General features: G+C 39.2%; 2 protein-coding genes across 5 annotated transcripts in view; one reads left to right on the forward strand and one right to left on the reverse strand.

The window, feature by feature from the left end:
* Positions 1–5,446, forward strand: part of bag6l (BCL2 associated athanogene 6, like) — a 32,834-nt gene extending 27,388 nt beyond the window's left edge. Inside the window, exons 22-24 of one of the 2 annotated variants that reach the window (XM_065471399.1) lie at positions 2,357–2,464; positions 2,667–2,813; positions 4,090–5,446. In XM_065471399.1, the coding sequence (XP_065327471.1) occupies positions 2,357–2,464; positions 2,667–2,813; positions 4,090–4,188 (354 nt within the window). In that variant the 3' untranslated portion in view covers positions 4,189–5,446. Of the gene's footprint in view, positions 1–2,356; positions 2,465–2,666; positions 2,814–4,089 lie in introns of those variants that run through there. The other variant, XM_065471400.1, reaches the window with a different exon arrangement.
* A 1,424-nt stretch (positions 5,447–6,870) lies between these two features.
* Positions 6,871–16,032, reverse strand: lg22h6orf136 (linkage group 22 C6orf136 homolog). Of its 3 annotated transcripts, none has more exons than XM_065471405.1 (7): positions 15,942–16,032; positions 14,087–14,303; positions 11,456–12,100; positions 8,339–8,427; positions 8,031–8,231; positions 7,579–7,648; positions 6,871–7,158 (listed from the first exon to the last, which is right to left on the reverse strand). In XM_065471405.1, exons 2-7 carry the CDS (start codon positions 14,183–14,185, stop codon positions 7,015–7,017), a joined length of 1,248 nt encoding a protein of 415 aa, XP_065327477.1. In that variant the 5' UTR covers positions 14,186–14,303; positions 15,942–16,032; the 3' UTR covers positions 6,871–7,014. The 3 variants fall into 3 exon arrangements, with proteins under 3 accessions (XP_065327477.1, XP_065327479.1, XP_065327478.1); XM_065471407.1 differs by having other exon boundaries at positions 14,087–14,207; positions 15,942–16,020; XM_065471406.1 differs by having other exon boundaries at positions 14,087–14,306; positions 15,942–16,017.
* Between the last annotated feature and the right edge of the window lie 1,643 nt (positions 16,033–17,675).

The raw sequence follows: 17,675 nt of genomic DNA on the forward strand, positions 1-17,675 counted from the left end.
TTATTCTGTCGTTACGCTGCACAGCTGCCTCTTCTCCCCTCATTCTCTCCCCTCCCTCTCCTGTTGCTACTTAAATCATGAAACTGATCAATGATCAGCTGATCGGTTTTTCTCTCTTGTTTGTTTATCGCCCACTTTGCGCCAGAAAGAGGAAACCAGCGGATGTCGCGCTAAACAACAGCAGCACGTTTAAGCTTGATCAGCTGTTGGTAGAATTTATTTAATATTAATTTCTAGTATCAGCTGATGTTTGCTGGAGCCACAGCTGTAAAAGCTGCTGGTCATGATATCAGTTTGGATATGTGGTGAGAGGGAAACATGAAGATGAAACCAGGAGATGTCCTTACTGAATCATCAGAGCTAAACAGGTGATGGAGAAACAGGTTTACCTTTTAGGTGACACGAATGAGTTGAAGGGAAGTTATGAACTGTTTCAGAGAGACAAATAACACCAGGATCCTTTTCTACGTAGCTGACAGCTGGTAACTGTGCAGGGGCGGGTCTAGCAAAGTTTTGCCAGGGGGCCAGGTAGGGCATTAACAGGGAGAGGGGGGCACAAAGAAATACTTTTCTTTCTTATTCTCATTTAAAATGTCTCGCTTTTAATAAATAATTATCTGAATCTTACAACCAAAGTTTTTTTCTGATGTAAAATGTATAGAAATCATACATATACCAACAAGTTTTTTTAATTTATTTATTTACCGAATTTCCCGGAGGAACCCACCCGAGGGATTAATAAAGTTTCATTTAATCTAATCTAATCTAAGACAGTGTACATCACCTTGACACCTCTGTGTTTGTTTTCATTCAAAGGCTTTATGGCTTTTCCTATAATACCTGGTTGGCCGGTCTCTAGTCAAAATGCCCGGGCTGATTTTTTGTCCCAGTCCAGCCCTGGGCACGACACGCAGTGAATTAATTTGAGAAGGTGCATTAAAAAATAAATGGCTCTACATATCTGTGTGAGCAGATTTTCTCTCACATGAGTGTCCTCAGGTAGCCGTCTGAATGCTGGACACTCGGAGACCTGTGTCTCTGAGTGGGAGACCAGAGATCAGATTAACATGTGTATCCTTGTATTAATAAACATGCCTTATTGGCCCAGTTTATTTTTCTTATCATTGTTGTGAGGAGACCATAAATAGCATTTGCATTTTCTGTTGTACAGTTATGGAGTTCTTGTTATGGATAAAAAGTGTCTTTTTTTGTTTCAAAATAGCTGATAACTATTTACTGATAGCTGCCAACATCTGCGAACAAATATAATTCTATAAAGTTGTTCTATATAGTGTGTAACTGTTAATATAGAGCGTTATTACATTTATTGCTAATGTAGTGATATGGCACATTGACTTCTGAGGAAATTTTAGATGGCACTCATCATCAGAAAGGTTGCTGACCCCTGGTCTAAACTCTTTTGCGAAGTTTTTCTCAACTATCCACCAAATTTGGCATTGCCACTGCTCAGTTTTTACAGGTCTGACACTATGACAGCACAGTTCTCCCAAAACCTCCAGACAATCCTGTAGACAATTCTTTAATGGTCAAACCAACCTCTAGGAGCACAACATCAGTTCTGTACAATTTAATTTCAAATTTCCAATGTTCTTCAGTAGCTGCTATCCAATCTAAATGGAACAAAATCTTAACTTTCATATCACAGATAAACTGTGGGATTCTATCCTTGGCCAAGTTCACAATATATCAGTGTGTGCTTGACACACACTGGTCCAGGGCTAAGTTGGTATATTGACCTGTAGAAGGTGTAGGGGTGCTCCTGGTACATTGCTTCGCGTGTACTGGTCCTGTCCTTCATTGGAACTCTGTTTTCCATACTATGTGTAAAGTCCTGCGGCATCAAATTAAACTAGATCCACTCTGTGCTATTTTTGGTGCGGCCCAGAGCAAATAGAAAGATTCTTCTCCCCCCTCGCACGGTGGTTAGTGAAAGATATAGTGTCCTGTATGGATTTAGAAAAAATTAGACAGTTTGTGGATCAAAAAAAGAAATTTTATAAATTCTGGTCCCCTTTTCTGGACTTCTTTGAAAGGCTCATGACTATTGTCTCTGAGTAGCCCACAGATTACTGTGTGACAGTCACTATAGTTACAGAATTTATTTGCCACTTAGCATTTGTTTTCTCCAGTGTGGTCTTCACAAAGGCATCTGTGGCAGCTTATTATTCTTAGCAAATTTAAATAAGTAGTTCTGTGTATTCTAACATCCAGGGAAAAGTTGTTGAAGAAGGGCAAAGCCCTCTACAAATCTGTGATTTTCTTTTACACAGATTTTTAGCTACATATATGAGCAAAGTGACCATCACTTACAGTTGTGCAATAATACCTTGGTCAGGAATGGGTTCCTATCATCAGACATGACATGCTGTCCCAGAGGAAGAGCAAAGCCCAGCCCCCGCTGTCTGATGCGTACCTGCATGGGATGCCTGCTAAGAGAAGGAAGGTGAGAACTGCTGGTCACATTCCAAACTCACTGAACAGAAAAGTCTGATTGTGTCACAGATCCCTTCCTTACTGTTGTCAACCTTAGCTCAAACAAAAAGACTGTATTCTCTCACCTGTATATGAAGGCAGAACTGCAGGTTTTTTGATAATGAAAAAGGCTGTTGGGCAGGGAAGGATGACGTTAGTGTTTCTACCCTTAGACGAGCCAGTGTGAAGGACCGCACCTGTCCCTGTCGGACGCAGTTAGTCGAGCTGCTCGTGCTGTGGGAGTCCTGCCTGTCTCTTCCCCAAACAGCCTGCAGGTAGAGCTGGAGAGCCCAGAGATACAGGACGCTTACGCCAAACAGGTAATCAGCTGCTGCAAAGCTGATCTGGGATAGTATGATGTGAGATACCTTGATTACTTAATTACTCCTGTTAATTGTTATTCATCCAAAATTGAGTATTGATTGTTACACTGTGGCTGCAGCATTTTATTGACATATCCTGTTTTGCAGTGTATGCTGCTCTGTAGCATACACTACACTAAAGTAAGCCCTGTACAAACAAGCAAATATTAAACAAAGGTTAAGGTCCCATCCAGCAATTCAAGAAAGGTTTCCAAGCCTCTTGAAAGGTGGGGACATCTCCCTTTACTACACCAAAATCCATCCAATTTTAGCAGCATCTCACTAAGCCACCTTTTAAAACAGGGAGGTGATGCTGATTTCCATTCTAATAAAATGAATGATTTTGTAGCGATCATGCCTTCTCTCAGAGCTTGTCTTCCATGGGACAGGAGTGATCCGGTTTCATCAAAGCCGAATAACAGTGCAGATGAATGGCTGTAGTATACTGTTTGGAAATGGATAGGGTAAATGGCCAGGCCCTCCTCTCAAAGCTCATCTCAGTTCATTGGACTGGCTTTCCTAAGATAATTTGCTGTAACTAGTGTAGTGAAAACTTGGATACTAAATGTTTAGAAGTTTGTTGCGCCAATAAGAGATGATACAAAGTTTGACTTTTCAAGGACATTCCCATACAAAATGTCTGATTTGGAGGTAACAATAAAAATGTAACTGAGGGAAATGGATGTTGATTTGAAGTTGAGAGAAGGAAGCACTCTGATCCATGAAAAATTATGCGACGCAATTCTTTTTCCAGTCTAGAAAAATTATCTTGGCTTGAAAAGATGGTAGGTTGTTATTGTGAAGTGAACAGAAATGTTTCTCAGAGAGTATTTTGCATTTAATTTAGGGTCTTCAGAGAGTTTCTAAAAATGAAGTTGTCACCGGCAGATGTATGAGGAAACAATGTCATCATCAGGATGTATTAGCTTTAGCTTTATTAACAGCCAAATAAAAAACATCATCAAAATAAAAAACAGAAAACCCAGGCTCCCGCTTTTAGTGGTTTTCTGTAAATGAACTTTAGAAGAGTGAGGAGGTCCATTACCCCATTCAAAGGAAAGAATGAGAGAACCCAACTTTTTAAAAAACAATACTGGTAGATAAATAGGTAAGAGATACAAACACCGTGGCAGTACCACCAGCCCTGGAATACAGATCTTGTACTTCACTGTTCTGAATGTCCAGTTAGTTTTGTCTGTGAGCAGCTGTTTCTCTGTCTGTATCCTCCTGCCAGGTAAAGTGTGACATCACACAACGAGTGAGAGACGATCCAGACTTTACCGGCCAGAGATTCCCCAACACATATCAAGCTTTCTCTATAGAAGACTCCTAGTCCCAGTCAAACAGCTTGTGCCACAGAGGAGCAGGATGGGGTGATGAAACCTACCCTGCAGTGTGAGACCCTGATACATGTAATGTGGCATAAGCAAAGAAGACAGCTGCTGACTTCACTTCCTCCTCTCTTCTGTGTCATGGAGACACACGCCGCTGTAGTTTGGTTAGAATGGGAAAATCTGTAGACTCTTGCTAAAACACCCCACCTCCGACACCTCTGAGAAGGACCTGATAGAATGACCTGACATCAGTGCAGAAGCAAACAGATCTACATGATTCAAAAGGATCTAGCTTAATGTCAGAACTAATCCTCTATGGTATGCAGTTTCTAATCAGTGTGGGCAGTCATACCAAAGTTCGAGATATTATTAGTATATTACTGTATATTAGTTAGTGGTGGTGTCACTGCTAGGAAAGAATAGAGTCAGAATGTTCTGAGAATAAAGTTTCATTAATCTGTGAAACAGATGCACAATGAGAGTGAACGTGTAATCTGACAGTGTAAACGAATGTCCGAATTTATAAAGATATCAAATATTGAGGTAAAGTCAGCGTGCTTAACCCTCTCAAGGCAGGCGTTGCAGATTTGCAACAGTTTACAACTAACAACCTGATTACCCCACATACATATTTTATGAGGTTTTTTTTTTTTGATAATTTTCCCCGAATATCAGATTTCTCCTGTAACTAAAACTTAATTTGAGCCTGAGAGGGTTAATATTAGGAGGAAAAGTGTTATAGTGTTGTTAAGGACAAAAATATTTTATGAGATAAAGTGTATTTATTGTTATAGTAAACAGTGATGGTGAAAAAAACTTGTGTGAGGCAAAAAAACATAGGTGAGCACAAATTTATGCTAAAAAAAATGATCTTCTTAAACTATTCTGCTGTCAAACAGCAGTGGTCCTGATACACTGTCATACTGAGCAGTTCTGCCCTGTGTTATAAATACATAGTAGCATAGAGCTTTGTCAGTTGCACTTTACCTTACCATATAAAGAATCGTGATTGTTGTTAGTGTTTCCATGATATCCGCTTTATATTATTTTCACATCTTATCGATTTTAGTGAATCACAGACTTGCACATTTTATTTTTTTTGGTATTTTAGAGCATTACGTGTAATTGACTCTGTTGTTGAGTAATACAGGATACAGCCCGATCGGTGATATTTGTCTGTTAGAAAAGCTTTGTCAAACTGTGAACTGTTACTACCTGCTTGATAACATCATAATCATAAATCCACTTTTAAATCCACTTTTAAATCAGTCTTTATCAATTTTTAGTATTTATCCATCTGGATTATTGGCTTGAAATGTCTTTCTGCTTGTGTTCTCTGACAGTGGACTCATCTCTGTTTGTCCTGCTAGACCAGAGTGTAGTGTTCGATACTGTTGACCATAATATTTCATAACAGCAATTACAGCATGCTGTAGAGGTACTGTGCTGCAGTGGTTTGAATCATATCTATCTAATAGACTCAATGTGTTCATGGAAATGGGAGGTCCTCTTCACACACACAGGTTAATTACAGAGTTCCATACTGCCCCCAGGCAGTATCATTAGAGGACATAGTATCCATCTATCCACCCAGCTTTGTCTATCAATGAAGCCAGGTAACACACACCAACTAGTTAAAATTGTAGGAATGTTTTAAAGACATAAAAGGGGTCATCTGATCGTTGAGTTTTCTCTGTATTGTTGTAGGATTTTACCTTGCAAAATTACTTTACTGTTGTTGCTGTTGTGATTTGAAGCTGTGAAAAATACAACTGAATTGAACTTAGTATGGCACTCACAGCACAATCCAGATGGCAAACAATAATTGAAATTGTGTTAAATTTAGAATCAGACATTGATTCTTGATCATTTTTCCACCCTCGGTTAATATTATCATTCATCCATAGTGCTGACTAGGTGCATAGTCACCAAAGGAGGTGGCGTAGCTAATCTGAGCTCCACCAGCAACAGCATCTCTAGTTCCTTTTTGCAATTTTTTTAATTCACCATTGAGTTGTAGCAATCCCGTTTAATAGTAAGAAGCCCAAATCTGATGCTCACTCTGTAGTGAGCTCAAGGTCTTCTCCCTCATCTGCTTTCTAGCTCCAGTTCCTAACATGTGAAATAACAGTATATGTGTGTATGTGTATCATTTTATTCCTACATCTCCTAGAGTTGCTCCATAGAGGCAAGCAGACACAATCCACTGTTAATGACCGAAAACCTTTCTAGACAAATGCTGGCATATTCATTTATAGCTAAGTCAAACTTGTGCTGATCCAAAAAGGCAGCTCTCGTAACTGTTTAAGATTGTTGTGCCACTCATTCAAATATGCCAACAAGCCGGTTACCACAACTGAACAGGCAGCTAGTTGGATTAATGACCCAAAAAGCAGATTTCAATACATACGTATATAGTATAAAAATCTCAAAGGTTACATTTACACAAAAGTGCACCATATGAAAGGTGTGGTACAGCAGCCACGAGTAGTATTTCAGATTCTGTTACTCCAGAGTGCCAAAATATGTATTCTGATTCCTGCTGTTATGCTGTCAAGAAACATCAGCACTGTTGACCACTTCAATATTCAGAGTAAAAAGGAAAAAGCTGATTGACTTTTTTGGTAGTATAAATATCTGAACAATTCCCTGATCTAGCATTAGAAAAGGAGAAGCAGAAGAAAGACTGAATGTTGTTTTAATTCAGGGACAAGAATATTTTTGAACAGCAAGCATAACTTTCAATTTTCATGTGAAGACGACTTTAGCTTTTCAGGGTCACATGGCTATAGAGACACTGGTTTTCCACTAATGCTTGTTCTGGGTCAGTTTCTGCTTTGTCGCAGTGATGACAGAAGCAGGGGTAACAAATTGAGAGCAGGTCGGTGTTCCTGCACTCCCAGTGCCACCAGAACCCCTGTCAAGAGGGAAGTTACTCTGGGCAGGACGGGGGGCTGAGCTGGCATCACCTGCAGGAAAAAGAGAACAACAAATATAACATATATCCACACATATATCATAGCAGGTTTCACTATCATCATGTTAATCTGACCTTTCACTGCTTTCTAATCCAACATTCACATGCTGATGAACGTCTTTAACTGACCGCCTGTCTATGTTCTCGATCTATGCCAATACTGACAGTGATGAGAGGCCTGGCTGAAGACGCTCCACCTTGGTGTGTTTTAAAGCACACTAAGGTTAAAGCGGGTTAAAAGAAGTACTTGTTGCCTGGTCAGAAAGTTTATCAGCAGTGGTGCTGGGGAAAACTGCATCCAAAAAGAAATTTCTTTTCAATCTCTCAGACAATCGTTGGGAGTAGTTATTCTATAGCACTGAAGGCTTTTTGCTATGGGTGCTCTGTGGCAAAAAGCTGTTATCTTCCTTACCTTCTCAACTTTGTGACAGTGAATAAATCCATCATGTCCAATGTAGAATGTAGAGAACGCATCATAGGACCTATGTGTAAGAGATGACATTTGGATTAAGGTTGGACAAAATATGCACCCATTTTTATGTAAAAGTGTGAACGGAAGAATCAATTATTCATGATTCCTAGTCTTAATGTTTTTAATGTTAAAAACATGATAGTGTTTATAGTGGACATTGCAACCTGTCTGAAAATCTGTTTCCTCTTTCCAAAAACACTCAATTCAAAAACAAGGAAGCGTTAATTATATGTGTAACACCAAAAGGCGAGTATATCAGAACAGTAATCTATTTTATGGAAAGATTACTTCATTACATTTTTGGGAGCTTTAAAATAACACACTGAGACAGAAATCGCCATATCCACTTAACCTTGTAACTCCCGTGCACCCAGTTCTGGATGTGCTGTTACCTGTACAGGTGCGATTTGTCTTTGCGATAGAAGCGCAGCAGCAGAGAGTGGAAAGGAAGCCCTCTGATCCTCCAGCGAGCCTTAATGGTCCCGTCCTCTATGTGTTTGGTAAGCTTCAGTACATCCAGTCGAGCTTCAGCGTAGTAGCACAGACACAGCAGGCGCCACAGCGAGAGCGTGAGCCGGTACATCACACGGCCTCTACACCAACACACGCAATCAGAGACACTTATCAAGAGTTTGGTCAAAGGATAAGAGTGTCTCTTATAACGCATCACCATCAGCCCACGCTAGACAAGCACATTCACCTGGTCTTGATATTTATGAGGCCATTGATGAATTCCACATCGTTTGAGTACATGGAGTAGTCATGGTTTGTCATAAAGAATCTTGGAAGCTGCAAAACAAACAGATGAAGATCAATTTCAAAGTTTAGGTGCTGGTGTTAAAGGCAAACACTACAACAAGATATTCTCCAATTCTATTAGTTTAAGTCTAAAAACAGATTTTTGGTTTTACAATAAGCAGGCTCCAGTTTGTGAGGAAAATGAAGAAGGTGAAGCATATAGAGTTGTTTCAATGGTCACAGCAGTGGCAAGTAAAGTTGCTGCTGCGCCCCCCCCAAAAATAAGTTTTTTCATATCCGTGTCCCCTGTACTCCATCTTATATCACAAAATGTGCATTCTTGTGTTTCTTTTTTGTTATTCATTTGCCCCTTTGTGCTATGGAACAATGTGGATACAGTGTGGAAACTATTATGAAATGTCTTAATTCTTTAAACATTAAAAAACAAAACAAAAAACACACACACAAATGTGTGTTCAAATGATCTTGGTGGTGTTAAATTGAAAAGCCGAGTTTACATAAAAAGGCTTTGCAATTTGGCAGCACGCCAAAGCTTGATTATTCACCATGTGATCTGAAATTGTAAATCTCAGGTAAACATTGTCCAATCTGATCATGGAAAAATGAAGACACTTGATTTGTTTTCATCATCAAAACATTTGGATACAAGTGTAAAATATCAACAATGTAATGTATTTGTATGGTAATAAACTATCCCAAAAACTTGTCCTTGGAGCAAATTTACTTTTCAATGATTGTGTATAGTCATCATCATTTTTATGGTGGTTTTGTGCAAAAATGAATAAAATATTTTACCTCAAGCTAAGTAAATCATATCATGTGGATAACTGCTACATTTGCAGTGGTTTTAAAATAGAATTTCTTGGTTTGCAGTATTATCACTGTTGAGGTGTAGCAGGATAATAGAGATTAAAAGTAAGACTTTATTATGAACAAACATTAGTTACATTTCTAAATACTACATGAGATGCATTTATAAGGAAGATGAAAAATTTTGTGATGATTTGATGATATTTCTGATCTGTGAACAAAAGTACAAACGAGTATTTTAGTTGTCATTAATTAATTTTACACTATTGTTACACTGCCTTGAGATACAGCTCCCTGTCATTGCTTGTTATGCCCATTTGGACCACACAAGCCACAAGGGGAAAGAGACAACAGGTTGTTCCTCTTCTAAGTCACACAAGCACACAATTTTGTTCCTATTTAATAAAGCGTGCCCCACTGTCACATCTAGACCTATGGTGGAATGCGTTCAAGGATAAATTATTAAATGCACACATAGGTAAACTGCTGAGTGCCATTACTGTCTTGAGAGGAGGCTACTAGCCCCTCAGGAAATATGGCGCAAATGATGCTGTAAAGTCTTCATGCATGTCCAATCATCCCAAAAAGTTGAATCTGCTCATCTGGACGTAGCTTTTTCAGTCACTTGGATGAGTGACAAAACATTTCTCCCACTGAATACAGTTGAACAGAATCTACTGTTTGGGATGCTGTAAAGTGTTTAGTACCCTGCACATGTACTTTGTTAACCAGCTGTCACAACTGCACCCTGCCACTAGATGGGCCCACGACACAAGTTTTGGGGACTCACAGGACGCCTTAAACACAGGAGACTGACACTTTTCTCTCTCTAAAGATAGAGATGGCCAACACTCACAACTTTAGACTAGTTACTGAAAACAATATAACAGGGCTCCCGGCTTCAGTTTACTGTCACTCCCCCTAATTTCCTGGAAAAATGCATTCTCTGTAGAGATGTAGACTCGATTTGCATTCTTCAGGAGAAAATTCACTTGCTGTCAGAAAAAAACAATATATGTAGTGCTCTCTGAACAGAGTAAAGCAGCTATCACTGCAGATATTTTTTGGTTACCAGTTTGGGGGGCCGGGGAGCTACTGGTTTACATCAATTAGCCAGAAGGATGCATATTTTTCATCTCTATCCCACTCCCAGCAGATGAGTGAGGTTTGTTTTTCAGGGCATCTGTGCAGAGTGTTACCGTCCCTCCTGTCTGAGGCTCGGAGGGTTGCACTGAAGGCTGCACTGAACATGCTGCAACAGTAGGACATTCATCTTGCTACATATTTAGATGCATAGTCACGCAGGAAGATAAGACACAATTATATCTGTTGGCATGAAGCATTAACTAACCTGGGCTTTATATCAAACACTGAAAATAGAGCTTTGTGTCCAGTGCAACATATAACTTTAACGCTATTGAAAATGCTAGGGCGTCCTCCACTTGCTGCCTTGACTGTAAATGTAACTGGAGGTGGTTGACAAATGGTGTAACAATAAGGGATACATTCTGTGTCTGGTGTTGGTGTGATTTTATTATTCTTACAGGATCTGACTGATAAGTTAAAGTGTACTTTAACTGTGGAAAAGGCTAATCTGCTTTTAAGGGTCTGGGGACAAAACAGTACCCCTTGGTGTGCCATTTTATGAAAGGCTCCTCCCCGTCTCCAGGGAGACCGGACACCCCCTAGAGATTTAACAGTGGTTTTGGATGAGCTGTGTGGTGTTGGATGTAGGAGGGAGCAGCATCCTGGGGTTATCAGTCCAGGACATTTGTGCAGCAGCAGGAAGCTGGTCCACACCCCTCACTTTTGTCCAGTTTGACAGGCAGAATGAGATAAATGCTTCTGAGGATTACACTGGGAAGTGAATCACATAGTGACCATTTCACTCATGCTACTGGGGTTATGCAAGTAACCTAAAGTTACTGACAATAATTAATTAATTAATAATTCGTAAGCCATACGCTTTATCACAAAGAGAATGCAAAATAATCTGTATTTTAGTGTACAAGTTGGATTAATTTATATACCTCAAGCCTCAAGTGTACAGTCTAAGTTATATATGACTGTGTATTAAACAGTCAGTACAGATTGTAGTACTAAATGCTTTGAATAGTCAATAAGATTATGAGACTATTTAAATGTGTCTATTTCTATTTCAGGAAGAGACTGATTGCCAGGCAAGCATTTAGTCAGATACAGCTAGCAACATAACCAATGACAGCTATCATACTTTAGTGGTTCTTACCTCTATCCTCAGCCTTTCATACATCATGGCCAGTTTTTCCTCTCCTTCCCTGTCACTCTCAATATGCTCCCCCTCTGCTCTGCCTGTATGGCTACACAGCGATATAGAGGGCAGCTCCACCGTCTTCTTGTCAAGTCCACTGTCCTGGCTGTATTTTAGCACACTGTTAGGCACCAAGTGTGTGCCAGGGCAATGAAAGCAGTAAAACTTGGAGCCAGACATGAATGGTGCAGGACATCCCTCAGTTTCAAACAGGCTTCTGAAGCAGCCGTGTTCTCTCTTTACAGCATCAGTGTCGTTACTTTTGAAGGTCTCTATGTTAATGTCATCCTCTCTGCTACCATCCACTGTGGTCAGTGGAAACAAGAACTCTGAAGATGTGAGGGGCCTTCCCATTTTGTTGTGACCAAACAGAGGGATCTCCAGAAGGGTGTGGAGGCCATGTGACTCGCCCTGTCGCACCAGCACACAAACACTGAGAGAGTCCTCCCAATCCTCCTCGCCGTAGCGCAGTATTTGAGGCTGGCTCGCATGATGTATTGGGTTAGACAGCACCGGCTGCCTAAAGTTCTGATATCTCAGGCTGTTGGGTGGGGCTAGGGCCCATGCTGCACTGCTCAGGTGGCGGGTCTGGCAATCCACCACCTAAAGAAGCAACAAGGACTTGGTGTTATTATTGTAAGCATATAGAACGTGATATTTCATTTTAATAGCAGTCTGAGATTTTGAGTTAGATTAGATTGTAAACAGTTTAATCTCTCAGTATATCCTTGGTTTTTCCATTTTTATTTACACACATTTATTCTGGATTGGAGAGCAATTTGGGATTAGTATCTTGCCCAAGGACATTTGACATGCAGACTGGAGCAGCAGGAATTCAACCGCCAACCTTCCGACCACCAACCTCTAGCTTGTGAGCTACAGCCACCCTAAACATGGAGCTAAACAAGCTCCAAAAAACTTTAAAAAGCTGTCATATATTGGATTTATGTATAATACCTGTTTAGAGTAGGGCTCCATGGTGTAAATTAGCATTATGTGTATAAAGCTATGCTTTATACACATAATGAATTGAGATCTGTAACTGATTGATTGAAATGTGTGTCACATGAGCACAGAGCCAATCGAATACTTATTTCTCTCTGTGACATGTAAATCAGTTTATACCCTTTATTAATGTATTTTTCCTGGATTTGTGGCCCATGTTTTGTCTCTAAAAAGTAGAGACTGTTCACTTCTTTGTAAGTGAGAAAATTAGAAATTCAGATCAGATCATTATTTCCTCCACTGCAGCATCTCACTGTGACTGACTGGATACATGGGCTCTGCCTGTCAGGTTTATTCAGCACATCTTACTTTCCCATCAGCCCAGTGTCAAGCAACTGATAAGCAGCACCTGTTTTATAATAAGTTTTCCAACCTTTGTGCAGTGACTGATCATGACGTTTTACGGTCTGGTTGCCTTTTTTTTTTTTTTTTGCACTTTACCCTAGGGAGTTCACCGTGAGTCATTTGTCATAATACAACTTTTTGTAGTAATAAAATGTAAACGGAATGCAATTCATCCTGGGGAGGATGTGATTTTTTACTTTGTACGTTCCTACGCTGCTAAACATTGACATAAAAAGTTGTGTGAAGACTTAATAACCTAAGTGTTGGAGCTAGCCTAGCTGTTTCCCACTAATTCAAGTTTTTATGCTAAGTATAACTCTTGAAGGGTGTCCAAGAAGTAAGATTTCTTTGTACCTGTTCTAGAACAGAGAATAGCTCCATCTCTGCTGAAAAATATACTCTTATTACAACTCACGTTGTTTCTATAGGTTAGTAAAAAACCTATTAAAAAAAAAAAACTCTATGCAGCAAAAATTATCTGCAGGTCTGCATCATATTATGATTTAGCGCTATACATAAACTAAATTGAATTTAACAGTGAAAATTGACAGCAACCATAAAGTTACAGGTCCAACTGTGGCCTTAGGTTTTGTCAACCAGTTAATGCAAAGAAATCTCTTTAAAAAACAGACAGACATGGGATTGGCATTCATTGATAGCATTATTTTCAGGATACTGAGTACTAAATTCCATCTTCTTAACTACTTATTCAGTTTACGGTCATGGGGTCATGCCCCTTTTCACTTTCATCTATGTCTGTTTACATCTAAATTAACACATACAGTTCAGAGGACTGTACTACGAAACAGGACTTGGGCTCATAGAGGTAGCTTCAGGGTTAATCCTGGGTTTTAGTAGCATGAAGATGTTTTACTTCTTACCGAGGTCCATCGGTGTGGTATTTTATGCTGCAGACCTTACCTGCTCCAGAAATAGTTATGCTGGAGACTTGAGATCAGCAGGTATGAAATCACTGCCTACTGAACAATCAATTTCCTGTAAAATAGCATTACCATTTCCAGAAGATTTCTCTTGGACCTTAAGTAATTTAAAAAAAATGTTTTACAGGGAACCTATTTGTATTTGTGGAACTTAAATGAAATTTTCACACGCTATTCTAGGTATGTTCAACTTGTTTTGTAGTACAGGCCTAAGTAAAACAAACTATTAACAGCCTAAAATAACTGGAATACTGGAGTATTTGTCAACTGATGCATAACAAGAAATCCAGTAAATTACCTGTCTGAAACTCCAGCTCCATTTTTGGATGGGCTGCCTTCTCCCTTGGCTGCGGATACAACCCACCCAGAAGGCCACGCCTCCTCTGCTCACAGACATTCACCACAGGGTCAGGGCAACCCTGGTCACCAGATGACCATCACCCACAGCACAGACAACAACACAAAGACTTTACGACTGGAAGATTCCCAACTACTCCAGAGGCCCTCTACCTCATCTACTTGAGACCACAGAAGAGAGAATAGATCGAGTTAGCTGTTCACACAGCTACATGACATTATTATAACAGAGATATTAACCTGCTGACAAAATTATTAGTTGATTATCAAGCAAAAAATGCAAAGGCAGTTTTCTATGTTTTCACTGTAATTTGTACCCGAAATGTGAAACATTATCAGTGTCTGATAACCAAATGACTTTTTTTAATCAACTGACTACACAATGATATATTTGCTAAAAAGTTAATATTGGCTAACATTTTGTTCAGTCTGTGGTTCAATAAGAGCTTAATAAATACAAAAGCTGTACTGCACCTTCTTTTCAAAAAAACAAAAAAAAACAAAAACGTGCTTGGCTAACGGCTGAATGTTATTTTGTCCACCTAACAGATGCAAGTCTTATAGCTCTGTTTTTGGCACCACCAACTCCTGAATGCTTGGCTAGGTTCTGCAGCTTCTCTGACAGTTAGCACTGCACCATACACTAGTTATTCAAAAAAGCTGCATCAGTACAGCAGGGAGTGCAGAGGACACTGGCAGAGGATTCATCTCAGCTTTTGCTGCAGCACCTCATTTGGCTTTTGCAAATCAAATACATACAGGTTTTCTGTTATCAGGCAATCACTGTGACTAAAGCTGTAACGTTTTACTGGTCACATGATTCATCTTTAAAAAATGCTTTGTTAAATCAATATTTTTATTTTTATTTATTTTTAAGCTCCGACATCTGCATGTATTAGGAAGATTTTATGTGATAATAAATCTTGTGGTATGGGTGCAGCAAGATAACACAAATTCCACAGTTCAGGCATTCAACTGAAGGTTCTCTCAGACTGCCAGGAGCACGGGACCTGAAGCACACCTCACGTTTATAATCAGAAACTCCATGGTGACAGCTGACATCCAGTGAAACACGTGAACACTTCAACACAGGCCTCTTCCTTACAACCTTAGAGCCAAAATGAACAGAGCAGTCTCAACAGTTTCTTTAAGTTCAGTTGTCAGTTGCATATCTTCCAGCTGACAGCGGCTTTTGAGTGGACACTTCTTAGGTCATAACTCGTAAAAGGAAATTATTGGGTTATAGCATTTAACAAAAAAGTTTAAAAACAGCATTACTACAACTCCTCCTTACAACATTGCTAAAAATTTCAGGACTATTTTGTTTTAGATTGTGACACAATCCAATTACTGTAGTACAAATTGTTGTTTTAAAGAACTTAGAAAAATTAATGTTTTAAAAAAAATCTCCTGATTGTTTTGTTTTGACATATTCTCCGGAGGTTAAATGGGGCACAGCTGCGTTTTAAGTTGTCAGACATCCCTGGATCTGGATTTTCTCCGAAGCTATCGCAACATAAACCATAACATGTATCCCCGCAACGCTGATATTAACTCTGAGACTTCAGCTAGTGCTGGTTACATACAGTGACAGTCAAATAATAGCAGTTAGCTTTCAATGCTAACTAGTCAACAGCTAGCAATGAGCTAGCCACCGGTTTGGAAAAGATCCTCATGTTATCTTTTCCAGACGAAGTCCCTGGTCCGTCCAAATGTTGTAAGTCTCCGGTTAGATTGTGTACAACAGTCGCCGCAGAATCAGTTAACAAACTAGTAACATTCTGCTAGTAACTTACACAAATGTCATTCCAACCCTCTAAGTGTCCTTGCCCGGCCAAACACACCTCACGCAGCCAGTCGTGATGCTGCTTTCAGGTCTATTGGAAAAACGGCCACTGGCTCAAAGCGCCACAAACGATCAAACAATGTGGCATAAAAAATGTCAAGTGTAGCGTCTACACTTTCAGTCGCGTTAACTAAAGAAAATTCCTCTTGTTTGTGGTTTGTTTTTCTCTCTGATTATAAAAAAAGTGTTTAAAACACAAGTAGCTTCCACATCATGTGACGTTTTAGTTTCTGAATCTAAAAAAATGTATGACTGTAGAAAACACTGGTAGAAGGCCGCGAGTACACCCGCTCTTAAAATCGATATCAGTATTTTTACAGTTATATTTATAACTGTAAAACATATAACTATAGTTATATTTCATTTTTTAAAATGTTAAAATCTAATTATCATTATATGTGACACAGTGGCTTGTATAATAGTTTTCCTACACACGGAATATAAAAAGCATTCCTTCCATCATCTAAGTGGAAGCTCCCATTCAAAAGACATTTATGACACAAAAAAATGTGTTTTAACTAAACATTTCTTAATAAATGGCAGCAATACATTCTTGCAGAAGGCTTTGCTCGACTTTTCCTGTCAAGACTCCAGTCCAGTAGGTGGAGGTAATGCTCATTTAAGCTGGTTTACTGCTCTCCAATAAACCCAGGAGAAGCAGTTTGTTTGTTTTTTGTTGTTGTTGTTTTTTTCAAAAAAGAAAAAAAAAAGGAAGAAGAACAATAACAAGACCTAAATTCTACATATATGTGTGTTGGTGGCTGCTTGATACCAGTAGTCCCTGAACAAGTTCACAGGACAGTAGAGGACAAGGCCTTATTCCAGAAAACATGTTCATCAAATTCTGAGTTTAAAAATAAACTCTGAATAACTCTTAGATCAGCTAAGATCTAACCAGAATAACAGAACAGCTGGTTGGATGTTTGGGATTTTTGATTTTAGCTGATCAGACTTAGTTCAGTCACCTCTAAATTAAGAGCATCCCTGAGCAGAGAAAGAAAGCCATTGCCAACACTGATATGTTGTATGATTCCTATGATTCACTATTATCCTAATTTTACATTTGAATTTAAATCTAATTATTGGGCTGTAATCTGAGAGGGACCAGAGGTAGGTGACAGAAAGTGAAAAAAATCTGGAGGAAGAGATTAGACACTGTGATGGGCCTGTGATGTCAGTTACCTCCAGACTGCAGCGTGGATCTGTCCTCAAGCCTTTTTATGATAATAATAAAAATAATAATAATAAAACCGTTTGCTACAGTTTTTGACCATTTCATTTTTTTATAATTCCAATAATAATAATAAAGAACTCCATTATTTCTGCTATCAATGGGTAAAAACTGCTAAAGATAGAAAACCTCAGCTTTGATGTTCCCATTGTCAGCATTTATAATTTAATCTAATATCAGCCTTTACTGATGATGGCTACCTGACAGTCACTGTTTCATACTTGAAGGCAGGGGAGCTTTTTAGGTCTAATAGGTGTACAGTTTTATTATAAAAGGCAAACATATCACAAATGTCTGAACTTTTACAGATTTTGGATACTTCAGTATCAGTCACAGTATATTTCAGTAAGACAAGGTGGAAACTGCTCCTACATCAATAAAGGCTGGTGTATTGATGTCACAGTGTTAGGAAAGTCATGTAGCCCTCCCCTACAGGCTTTTCTTTTAAATTGC

This window comes from Pelmatolapia mariae, linkage group LG22 (genome assembly GCF_036321145.2).
Source record: "Pelmatolapia mariae isolate MD_Pm_ZW linkage group LG22, Pm_UMD_F_2, whole genome shotgun sequence".
In the NCBI taxonomy this organism is placed as follows: Eukaryota; Metazoa; Chordata; class Actinopteri; order Cichliformes; family Cichlidae; genus Pelmatolapia; species Pelmatolapia mariae.

Excerpts from the sequence above, each read along its gene's own strand:
- lg22h6orf136 (XM_065471405.1), bottom strand. The coding sequence starts at position 14,185 with ATGTCTGTGAGCAGAGGAGGCGTGGCCTTCTGGGTGGGTTGTATCCGC. Across the intron at positions 12,101-14,086 it reads GGAGCTGGAGTTTCAGACAG|GTGGTGGATTGCCAGACCCG; the intron begins GTAATTTACTGG and ends TTGCTTCTTTAG. Across the intron at positions 7,159-7,578 it reads ACTGTCACAAAGTTGAGAAG|GTGATGCCAGCTCAGCCCCC; the intron begins GTAAGGAAGATA and ends TTTTTCCTGCAG.